Source organism: Macaca fascicularis, chromosome 6 (genome assembly GCF_037993035.2).
Source record: "Macaca fascicularis isolate 582-1 chromosome 6, T2T-MFA8v1.1".
NCBI lineage: Eukaryota > Metazoa > Chordata > Mammalia > Primates > Cercopithecidae > Macaca > Macaca fascicularis.
The window spans coordinates 156,394,001-156,406,039 of record NC_088380.1 but is presented as its reverse complement, the minus strand read 5'-3'; the positions used below and the strand labels follow the sequence as shown (position 1 = coordinate 156,406,039).

The 12,039-nt window shown below is 37.7% G+C and overlaps 1 protein-coding gene across 12 annotated transcripts in view; it reads left to right on the top strand.

Moving 5' to 3' along the window:
* Positions 1-12,039, top strand: part of CSNK1A1 (casein kinase 1 alpha 1) — a 58,418-nt gene that overhangs the window by 28,077 nt on the left and 18,302 nt on the right. For 7 of the 12 annotated variants that reach the window (XR_010587673.2, XM_005558223.5, XM_005558221.5 and 4 more), the window contains exons 4-6: positions 4,098-4,196; positions 6,600-6,683; positions 11,262-11,401. Coding sequence is in view for 10 of the 12 variants with exons in the window: in XM_005558223.5 (XP_005558280.1) it covers positions 4,098-4,196; positions 6,600-6,683; positions 11,262-11,401 (323 nt within the window). In the remaining 2 variants the exon portion in view is untranslated. The remainder of the gene's footprint in view (positions 1-4,097; positions 4,197-6,599; positions 6,684-11,261; positions 11,402-12,039) is intronic. The other 5 variants (XR_010587674.2, XM_073994564.1, XM_073994563.1 and 2 more) reach the window with 1 other exon arrangement.

The following is a 12,039-nucleotide window of genomic DNA, read 5'->3' as shown; positions in this document are numbered from 1 at the left end:
AGTTAACAATAGCTTATCGTTTATTTCAAAATAGCTAGAAGAGTAGAATTGTAATGTTCCCAACACAAAATATAAATGTTTGAAGTAATGAGTATTCCAACTACCCTGATTTGATCATTATACATTGTATACATGTATCAAAATATCACACACACCCCATAAATGTATACAACTAGTATAGATCAATGACAAATAATTCAAAGGATTAGAAAGCAGTACCCATTTTCTGTAATCAGCACCTGATACTCCCCAAGCTTCTTAACCTTAAAAGTACTGAGTGGCTCAAGCAAATGTGAGCAAATTGTGATATTTGTGGCACAAAACAAACTCAAGCATTAAAAGGTTAAAAGTGGCCTGGCATACTGGCTCTCGCCTGTAATCCGGCACTTTGGCAGATTGAGCCAGGAGGATCTCTTCAGCCCAGGAGTTCCAGGCTACAGTGATCTATAGTAATGCCACTGCACTCCAGCCTAAGCGATAGAGCCAAGACCCCATCTCTTTTAAGTTAACAGCCTTTAATACCAGCCGGGCTTGGTGGCTCACGCCTGTTGTCCCAGCACTTTGAGAAGCCAAGGCCGGTAGATCACCTGAGGTCAGGAGTTCGAGACCAGCCTGGCCAACATGGTGAAACCCATCTCTACTAAAAGTACAAAAATTAGCTGGGCATGGTGGCTCACGCCTGTAATCCCAGCTACCCAGGAGGCTGAGGCATGAGAATCTCATGAACCCAGGAGGTGGAGATTGCAGTGAGCCAAGATTGTGCCACTACACTCCAGCCTGGGGCATAGAACGAGACTCTGTCTCCAAGGAAAAAAAAAAAAAAGCCTTTAATTTTTTTTTTTTTTTGAAATGGAGTCTTGCTCTGTTGTCCAGGCTGGAGTGCAGTGGCGCGATCTCTGCTCACTGCAAGCTCCGCCGCCTACCAGGTTCACGCCATTCTCCTGCCTCAGCCTCCCTAGAAGCCGGGACTACAGGCGCCCGCCACCACGCCCGGCTAATTTTTTTGTATTTTTAGTAGAGACGGGGTTTTACCGTGTTCGCCAGGATGGTCTCGATCTCCTGACCTCATGATCCGCCCGCCTTGGCCTCCCAAAGTGCTGGGATTACAGGCGTGAGCCACCGTGCCTGGCCTAATACATTTTAACTAACATATATGAGTGAATCCTAATAAAAGAGTTATGGCTTATATTTTGTTTGTTCAGTAACACATAAGCATCCATACATTGAACATGTATTGAGATCCTACCACTGTACTTAGTGCTGGGGGTTGGGGTGGCAAAAATAAGAATTAGTCTCTTCCCTCTAGAAAGAAACTTAGAGTCTAACAAAGAAAGATAGAAAAATAAGATGTTCCGGCCGGGCGCGGTGGCTCAAGCCTGTAATCCCAGCACTTTGGGAGGCCGAGACGGGCGGATCATGAGGTCAGGAGATCGAGACCATCCTGGCTGACACGGTGAAACCCCGTCTCTACTAAAAAATACAAAAAAAAAAAAAAAAACTAGCCGGGCGAGGTGGCGGGCGCCTGTAGTCCCAGATACTCGGGAGGCTGAGGCAGGAGAATGGCGTGAACCTGGGATGTGGAGCTTGCAGTGAGCCGAGATCTGGCCACTGCACTCCAGCCTGGGCGGCAGAGCGAGACTCCGTCTCAAAAAAAAAAAAAAAAAGAAAAATAAGATGTTCCATCCTTGTTGTAGAGTTGTAGAAGTCTCTGTTGGGTACATGGGTGACAAATGTGAAAAAATGTAATTCTGAGGAAGGGAGATACAAGAAAGCTTTCATTTAAGGTAGTTAACACCTAAGTCTTGCTCTGCAGATGATAGGTAACAGGTGTAAGTTGTTTAAGCCAGAGATTACTGGTTTGGCTTCAGAAGACATTCGTCAAGGTAGAAGAGTACAATTTAGAATCTGTGTATTCATGATAATAAAAGCTCTGGGGAAAATGGGGACAAATAAAAAATAGAATCCTAACACATACTACTGGGAAGAGCAAGAACATATGGACAGAAAGATAATGTTGGCAGTCTTTGGATACGGAATCTATTTAAAAATACAACTTCTAAGTAAGTGTCTTACAGAAAAGATAGAGGTTGGGTGTGGTGGCTCATGCCAGCAATCCCAGCACTTTGGGAGGCTGAAGTGGGAGGATCACTTGAGCTCAGGAGTTCGAGACCAGCCTGGGCAACATAACGATACCCTACTTTCCACAAAAAGTACAAAAAGTATCTGGGCATGGTAACGTGCACGTTTGTAGTCCCAGCTTCTCAGGGGGCTGAGCTGAAATGATCACTTGAGCCCTGGAGGTTGAGGCTGCTGTGAGCCATGATCTTGCCACTGTACCCCAGCTTGGGTGACAAAGTGAGACTCTGTCTCAAAAAAAAAAAAAAAAACAAAAAAACTTCTATTGTATACAAGAAATTCCATAAACAGTCAAAATAAAAAATACTTAATATAAATCTGTTTACATAATGACAGATAAAAGATTGTTTGTTGTATGATGAGAACTCCCAAAAGCTAACAAGAAGACAATAGGCTGAAAGAAAAATAGGCAAAGAGTGGAGCTTGACAGTACATGGAAGAGTAAATCCTCATAAAAGGGCCAGGCGCAGTGGCTCACGCCTGTAATCCCAGCTCTTTGGGAGGCCGAGACAGGTGGATCATTTTAGGCCAGGAGCTCGAAACCAACATGGTGAAACTCCATCTCTACTAAAAATACAAAAAAGTACCCAGGCGTGTGGCGAGTGCCTGTAATCCCAACTACTCGGGAGGCTGAGGCGGGAGAATCACTTAAACCCAGGAGGCAGAGGTTGCAGTGAGCTGAGATTGCACCACTGCATTCCAGCCTGGGCAGCAGAGTGAGTGAGACTCTGTCTCAAAAAAAAAAAAAAAAAAAATCCTCATGCAAGGATTTACTCCTAAATCGAGGCCGGGCATGGTAGTTCACGCCTGTAATACTACCACATTGGGAGGTTGAGGCAGGAGGATCTCCTGAACCCAGGAGTTCGAGAGCAGTTGGGCAGCATAACGATATACCGTCTCTACCAAAAATTAAAAATTAGCTGATGCAAAAAAATTAGCCAGATGTGGTGGCATGCACCTTACAGTTTCAGCTACTCCAGAGGGTGAAGCGTGAGGATCACTGGAGCCTGGAAGGTTGAGGCAGCAGTGGGTTATGGTCACTTCATTGCACTTTAGCCTAGGTGACAGAGCGAGGCCCTATCTCAAAAAAAACCCAGAAGAGTAAATCCAAATTGTTACAGCCTATTGTGAAAGGCAGTGTGATATTATCTATCAAAATGAAAAATACAACCCAGCAACTCCCCATAATTATATGGGGTTTGAAGCCCATAGAAATAAAAGCACTAGTGAGTAAAGATACATGTCTATTAATGGCATTATTTATAGGAGGAGAAAGTGGAAAACAATCTGAGAATACTGTGAGTTGGGGAAGACATAACATCTCTACCACAAAATATCTGTAGCCATTAAAAAGGATATTTGAGCTATAATGTTTGACTTTGCATAATTTCCAATAAATTGATTAAGGAAAGCTGTTAAGAATGGCATGTTTAATATTTAACTTTTGAAATGAGATTACATAAGAATTATAACAACTACTTATAGCTTTATCTGCCAATCTGTCAACATTCCCCACTCCCAAATATATGTGTGTCTGTGTGCGTATGTATATCTAACAGCATGGAATTAGGTCTGGGTAATACCAGGCCATTTTAACAGGTTACTTTAGAAGGCCTAGGATTGAGTGTGGAAAGTTTTTATTTTATTTCCTTTATCGTAGCAACTGAAACAATTCTAAAGGTATTCTTTTTATTATTTGAAAATCACAAACACCAAGTCTTCCTATGGGATTAGACCCTGCCATGGTTTTAATCATTAATACTAGAAGGTGAAGCCAAAGGACACAGCAGGTGTGTGCTTACTAGAAATAAATGGAGAACTTAGTTGTCCTTTCCATTTCATTTTTTCTAACACTGTCTTTGTGAACTCTAAATAATTGAGACACTGAAATACTTAAGAAATAATGTGTTGTTTTTCATTTACTGCTTAACTCAATTATCTCTCCCTCCCTTTTTTTCCAGATGATCAGTAGAATTGAATATGTGCATACAAAGAATTTTATACACAGAGACATTAAACCAGATAACTTCCTAATGGGTATTGGGCGTCACTGTAATAAGGTTAGTCAAATGCTCTTTGCATGAAAGAACAAAGAGTAAAGTTTCAACAAGAATTGCTTTGGTAAACTTCTCAATCTTTTAAAAAGCCATAGTAAGTTGAATTTGCTGTTGACAGTTGCTTTAAAAGATTGTGCTATAAGGATAATCAGCTAACTCCATTAACTTAGTAACTTGAAATAAATTCTCTTCAACTTACCCAACGGAGGTTAGTTACCTATATGGAAATATAAAATTCTAAGGGCTGTATAATGAACTGTAGTTGTCTAAGTTATTTAACTGTTGAACAGTTGTATCTATTTTTCATTCACAAAAATAGCAAAAACCCCCATATTCTTTTCTTCCTGAATGCTTAAAACCAGATTTTAACCTTTGGCTCTGAAGTGTGGGTTTTTATAATATATGTGCTTGTGCCAGTATGGGAACACTGACTTATGTGTCACCATGGTGTTAACATTTGCTGACTGAGCATGGTTGATAATGAGAATTCTTCAGTCCTTGAATTTGTGTATTTAAAAGGATAACTTTTGGGCCTGCTTCAAAAGTAGTTGACAGTTTTTTACTTGGGTGCCAAATTGGGTGAGTTCTCCACCCCTTCCTCTCCCTTTAAAGGAAAATGTAGACAAGTGAAATGAACATTCATACAACAAAACTAGTGTTCATTTGGGGTCTCTGAGAGTGGTTCAATTTATGGGGTGATTGGGTTTTAGCTAGTGGCGCATGATTGCAGTTAGAAACTAATTGTGCTGACATTTTTTTCTGTAATGATTAGTCTTACTGAGTGAATTGCTTTCTTTATCGATACTATGTTGAGCTCGGGCAGACAGGCAGCATTGGCAATGCACTAAGCATGTTGTGATCTGATGATCTATCTGATAGAAATTCTCAACTTCAGGACAACTTGGGGGCTTTTTTGTTTTTTGTGGCTTTTTTGTTTTGTTTTTGGAAGGAAGATGCCCATTTGTTTTACTAAACTATTAGGAAATGTTTGGTGTTTTTAGGTCTAGCTATAAATGTTTACCTTTGTTTGCCTGTATGAATGCCAACTGGGAGCCATTACCATTAGAATTGGTGTTATTTGTTAATGTGAGATACTAATGTTGGTCTGATCAGGTTTTAGGAAATTAAATATTTTTGTTCAGCCTTAAATAATGAAAGGTGTTTAAATATACACATATCTTGTCATTCCCAAGTTGCATTAAAAAATATTTTGTAGCTTTTCTCTGAAGTATCCAGGTTTTTATTACTGTAAAGCCTGGTAATACAGTTGAAAAAAAAATTACTGTTCTTAAATTTTGGGGCAGTTTTGTCCATTTGACTCCAATCTTCTTGGCCATTTCCCAGCCCTCTCTTTCCCGTTTTCTTACCCCCTAAAAACCCATTATCACCATGTGATTCCTATTCTGCATCGTTGACATTGCAGTACATGGTTTTTGCCTTAAATTTAAATGATGACCTAGATATCACTTTGCCTTCCCCCCACAACCCCCTTAAGAATAGCTTGTTAATCACATAGTTGTCTTAAGGAAGTGTAAGTTACCTAGTGGTGAAAACCTTTTTAGGAGGTTTAGGTCTCCTTTTCTCCTTGCAGATATTAAAAATAATTTTGTGGAGCTGCTTGCTGTTTAACACTGTTTTAGAGAGGCCCTGGGGTAGAAGCATAAAGTGTTTTACTCAACTAAGATTCAAATGCTAAATGCTGCTTTTGAACATTTTAGATTAGTGTTTTGTTTATGTAGTTGCTTTTTAGTGTTTTCTGTGTTGTAGTTTGAAGAATGCCAGTTGTATGAGACTGGATTCTTTGGTCAGCTTGTTCCAGTAGTTTTCTATTCATGGGGAAAAAAAGGTTTTGGGGGACTTTTGAGGACAATTTTTAAAGTTAAATTTTCTTATTTGGAAAATTGTTCTGAATTTGATATTTAGGAGTGGCCACTCCAATCTTAGTGAATTTGCTCATCTCTTCCAGTAATCAGCCCTGCATGCTTACGAAAATAAATTTTAAGGTGACTAAATGCCTTCTACCTCTTCCTTACTGAAGATTTTTTTCCCCCGTACAACCTTTTTTTGGGGGGGAAGGGCAGATTGTGGTACCAAAGATTGCAGATCTAAATTCCCCATTTTTGATTAAAAAAATTAAAGAGCCAAATGTCACCATTGCTATCCCTGTTTCAGGCAGTGACACAAAATAGTGGCATTAAAAACCTGAGTAATTTCCAGAATTCAAATGTTCTTGAGCATGTGATTCTTATTTGGAAAACTGAGAAGCTACAGTGCTTGGTGGAAGAAGGATGGCATTTGGCTACCCTGTTCTTTCTCTAATGCCTCGGTGTTGCCTGTCTGCGCCGGCCATTGTTGCAATGTAAGCAATACTGTTTGATGCACTGCCACCCTCTATTGTCTGTTTAGTGTTTAGAATCTCCAGTGGGGAAGAGGAAAAGAAGCATGACTGTTAGTACTTCTCAGGACCCATCTTTCTCAGGATTAAACCAGGTCTGAAACTGTCTCCTATTCCAACCTCAATCCCAAATTCATGTGCTTTTCTTTTTTATTGTTTTATTTTGATGATTTTTGTTTTGTTTTAATTCTGGAGAATGTAGATCTTGCTCAAGCACCTCTTACGTTGGCATTATTCAGACATACTTGGCAAACATAACATTACTAAGATATTTCTTTGTGGCTTTTGCTTTAAACTTATAAAGTTTAGAAAAAAGCTAAATGAAAATAGGATATTATGTTTAGATCTCTAACATACATATGAGGAAATGATGTTGGTCTAGTATTGAAATTGTTTACCTAATAGTAAACTTGAGATAGATCGTTAGTTTTTAAAAATTTATTTGGAGTTACACAACTTAATGCACGAAATATATTTAAATTCAGTTCTTCAGTGCTGTATAATGAATATATTCTACCTCACCTCTCTTCCCCTTCCCTAAGGAACTTCAGGTAAGTGTAGATCAGATTTCAGATCTAGTGTTTCTAGAACTTATTTCCTCAGTCTGTATTCTCAACTCTAGCAAATGGATATTTACAGAGCATTATATGCTCTGGAACTAGAAGATACTGCATTCTTAACAATATAACAATAACATAGCTTAAGCACTTATCAAGCTATATGGTAAATTACCATTAGTAATACTTCGAAATATATTAAATTTAGTTTTTGACAGGCTGGATAAAACACCCTACTGATTTTCTTAATTTGTAAGTAGAACTCTTCATATTTTCTTATACTTTTGTTGAAGTTAAATAGCTTTTTTTCCACAAAATTTAAGTTCATAAATGTTCATGCTTCTGAGCAAATGAATCTTAATCATTCAGTTTAGTATACAGTGAAGAGGAAGTATTGGCATGAGTGATCAAAAAACAAAAAACATACTTTGTAATACCTTAATTATCCACATGTATCATCTGGATAATCATTTAATCCTTTTCCACACTGCCCAACTTTATTCCAGGAACCACCTCCAGCTATTAAAAAAGGTTTCAGAAATTCAGTTATTTTTATTCAGGCAAAGAAGTACCAAGTATTGTGACTAGTTAGATAAGGGGTGGGGGGAAGACAGTAGATGGTGGATCATTAGGCATATTATAAGAATAAAACTCTAGTTTTATAGTGCCTCATTTTTACTTACCCATTCACATATTTTGCTTACATTTCGTAGCATCATTTAATAATTTACATAGAAAGTTGTATTAAATTGTTTAGATTTTGTACATACAGGTTAGCTAGGTTTTTAGTAAAATGACCTTGTGAATATTTTAGAAGGGCAGGGGAAATTATGACCCCTGGTTAGGAAAAAAAATTGCTGCAAGTACTAAACACTAAAATTAGCAACAGTGATTTTGAAGAAAATGTGCCTCTAGTGAATGGAATTATGGAATTATCTCCCTGCTTTTTTTGGTTTTTGGTTTTGTTTTTTTTTTTGTTTTTGGTGTTTTGTTTTGTTTTCTTTGTTTTGTTTTGAGACAGAGTTTCACTCTGTTGCCCAGGCTAGAGCGTAGAGTGCAATGGCGTGATCTCGGCCCACTGCAACTTCCACCTCCCAGGTTCAAGCAGTTCTGCCACAGCCTCCTGAATAGCTGGGATTACAGGTGCACACCACCATGCCCAGCTAATTTTTGTATTTTTAGTGGAGATGGGGTTTTACCATGTTGGCCAGGCTTGTCTTGAACTCCTGACCTCAAGTGATCCACCTGCCTTGGTCTCCCAAAGTGCTGGGATTGTAGGCGTGAGCCACTGCGCCCGGTCAATTTATCCCCTATTTATCAACTCAGTTCCCTGTGCCTTTGAAGAATAGGCTGCATTGTTTAAAATGGACGCACATTTTACTTATAACATGTAGTCAGTAGAAACCCACAGAAAAGTTGCTTGACCCATTGAAGGAAGTACGTGTGTCTTTGCACATAAAAGCGTATAATAAAAATGCATTATCTTATGCTTATTTGGTACTGACTTTTCCTCATTTGGTTCTGCCTTTACATATTTACAGCTTTTTGGTTGTATCTTTGGCATCATGTGGTTTCATGTAAACACTTCCATTATATGTTTATATTTATTAGTTTTAAACAGCAAAGCATACAGAGAGCTACTAAAGAAGCTTGATAGGTACCTGAAGGTAATGAACCACCAAGAGTTTTATTTCCTTTTTTAATTTCAAGTAGTTTTCCTTTCAGTTGTTTACTGAGAATAGGCTATCTTTGTTCAGTAGTAACATTTTTTTCCTGACGTATTTTCAGTATTTATAAGAGGAGAACATTTAAAATTATTTGCTCTTTAGATTTTTGTTTTTAGATTGAGATGTTTAAGATCGTGTTTACATATTTGTAGTTTTCTTGATAAATAAGATTTCCTCCTTTAGCATTGTGGGAGGAAAGCACTCTCCAGTGAACACTGACTTTTTATAAAGCAGTCTTTTGGTTGTGAGAAAGTATCTGGTTATTGAGTCACAAATGGAGCTATTGAATATAGATTTAGACATGAATAAATTGTTAGACATACTCATGTCAGAGCTCTTCCCTTTTGTCCTTCATTTTAAAGTACCAAAGGAAACAGTCCTAGAAAATGTGAACTGGAGGAAATTCTGTGTACTAATCACTCTTCATTCAATGTCTACATATTTCTTAGAGATATTTTAAAATGCCATGAAGCTGAATGTCCTTTTGTGTTTATTTTCCCCATGTTTTCTTTTCACTATGAATCTGCAGAACTTAATCATCATTTTTGTTTGCTTAACAAATGTATTTTGCTCATTTTAATATTTGTGTACTGATCTGGTTTTCATATCAAGAGAAACGTAAAGTATGAGCTTTATTTCTTACTGTTTTACAACACACATTTTCCTGTAATGACTTGATTGCTTAGGAAGGGAGTTTAATCTTTGTACTTAAGAGAGTCTTCATCCACTTAACATTTACTAATAATTTAATCTTCATTCTTTTATAGTAGACTAAGTAAAAATCAGTATCTCGTTGTTGACCTGGTGACTGAAGCTCAACTGTCAGTGTCTTTACTGTCCAAAGTATAATTGAGAATAGGTTATAATGCTTGGCTGAAATAGATGTTACTCATCTTCCTAAGAGAGGTACTTGGTCAGATCTTTATAACGTAAATCAGTAACTTGCTTTATTTATTGACATGAAATCTGCAGGTTAGGTGATCGAGTTTCCCAGCACATCACAAATTATAAACTGTCAAAAGGGACCCAATAGCCTAATGGAGAGAAGAACTACAAAATTTAGGACTAACTAGGAGCACAATAGACTAGGGCTATATAGTGTGAGGGCACATAGACCTGCCTAGCTTAATATCTGTAGATTAACTTTTATTAAAATACAGCAAATAGGTGATTTTATGACAAAAGCCAAAATTTTAAGTAAAGATTATTTCTTTTCATATGGTAGGTAAATATGAATATGTTTTGGGTTTCTTTTTCATAAAAATAGTTATTTGCTTTTAAAAGGCCTAAGTTCTGGAGCGTAAACTTGAATTACATACAATTAGCTACGTTATAAATGAATACCTTATTCCCTGAGTACCATATAGACATGATAACATTAAACGTTATTTTGTTCTAAACACTAGTTTTGTTTTTAGTTAGCTCACTTAAACTGCTAATTGTAAGCCACCTTGATTTAAATGCTAAGTGCTTTTTGGGGGGATTTTTATATCAACTTGTCAAATTTTCTAGAAGTTTAACCTGACCCACGTGTATAGTGTCAGTGCTAAGTAGTAGTTTTTATTAATGAAAAGTCTTGGTTTCATTGGCAATGTCAGACTTTTAGAGTAGATAACAAGCATTCTGTTGGCACATTTAAGAGTGGCCTTTGTAGGAGGGAAGAGTTCAGATAGCTTATATCTGGATTTTTTTTTTTTTTTTTAAGACAGTTTTGCTCTGTGATCAGGCTGGAGTGCAGTGACGTGGTCTTGGCTCACTGCAACCTCTGCCTCCCGGGTTCAAGCAATTCTCCTGCCTCAGCGTCTTGCGTAGCTGGGACTACAGGCATGTGCCACCACGCCTGGCTATTTTTGTATTTTTTGTAGAGATGGGACTTTGCCATGTTTGGCCAGGCTGGTCTCAAACTCCTGACCTCAAGTTATCCGCCTGCCTCAGCCACCCAATGTGCTGGGATTATAGGCGTGAGCTACCGCACTCGGCCATTATATCTAGATTTTGAAATCTCATGTTTGTTTACCAGTAGTAACAGTTGTATAGACTATCAGGTGTTATGACAGATAGCACACTTGTTGCTTCTGCTGTCAGGCATGTATATGTTTCTTTCTTTATAAAGACAGGCTCCTGAGTATGTAATGAAATGGGCCTGCAAAATCTGCAGATGACAAGGATAAACTACTAGACTTTTTTTTTTTAACTTGATTTATTGATGAAGACTAGTAAAAACTTATGGGGGTGGGGTGTTAAGTCTGTTCATTATCTGCTCTATTAATACTTAGGATACTTTATTTTGATATATTCGAATGCGTAGAGTAGATACCGTTTAATGAATAAGAAGCAGTTTAATTGAACAAGGTTGGAAACCTAATGTTTCTGTATTTCTCTTTTAAAGTTATTCCTTATTGATTTTGGTTTGGCCAAAAAGTACAGAGACAACAGGACAAGGCAACACATACCATACAGAGAAGATAAAAACCTCACTGGCACTGCCCGATATGCTAGCATCAATGCACATCTTGGTATTGAGCAGAGGTAAGTTTGAAAATGGAATGTGCTTATCGTAGCCACAGCAGAAGCCATCAATGGGTTTTTGAAATATTTCAGTTTCTTACAATGTCTGAGGATGTTTCTTGGCTGACACTTTGAAGGATGCTTATTAATCATTTTACCTGCTGTTTTAGACAGTGTAGAGAAGACCGTTAAATGAGATCTTTTGAATTTGTTGTTGTTGTTGAAGGTTGTCTCTTGGGGGGAAAATACTGTGTGATATAAAGTTAGAAGCATAAGTGCAATGTTGACGTTTCTTTTTGCAGCTGAAGATAGTACGTATATTTTTGAAGCTATTCGGGACTTTTTATACTTTAGTAATTCACGTTGAGTTTGGGAAGAATGCATTATTTATTTTTGAAAGGAAAATGTTATCAGTATCCTAATAAACCAAAAGTGGGTTGATGGACCATCTCCTGTTATACTTCACTCAAATATGTAAATTAGTATGATCTAGTTTAAAGTAAAAAAGTGTCACAGTCTCTGCTCTCTTCCTGTTTCTTCACATGAGTTCTAGAGTTTCAAGTTCCTTTCGTCTTTTACAGTCACTTTTCGCTCCTTAAAACAAGCATAGAAGTAATTAGTGGGAAAAAGCAATGATATGACTCCAGGTTAAACAACCT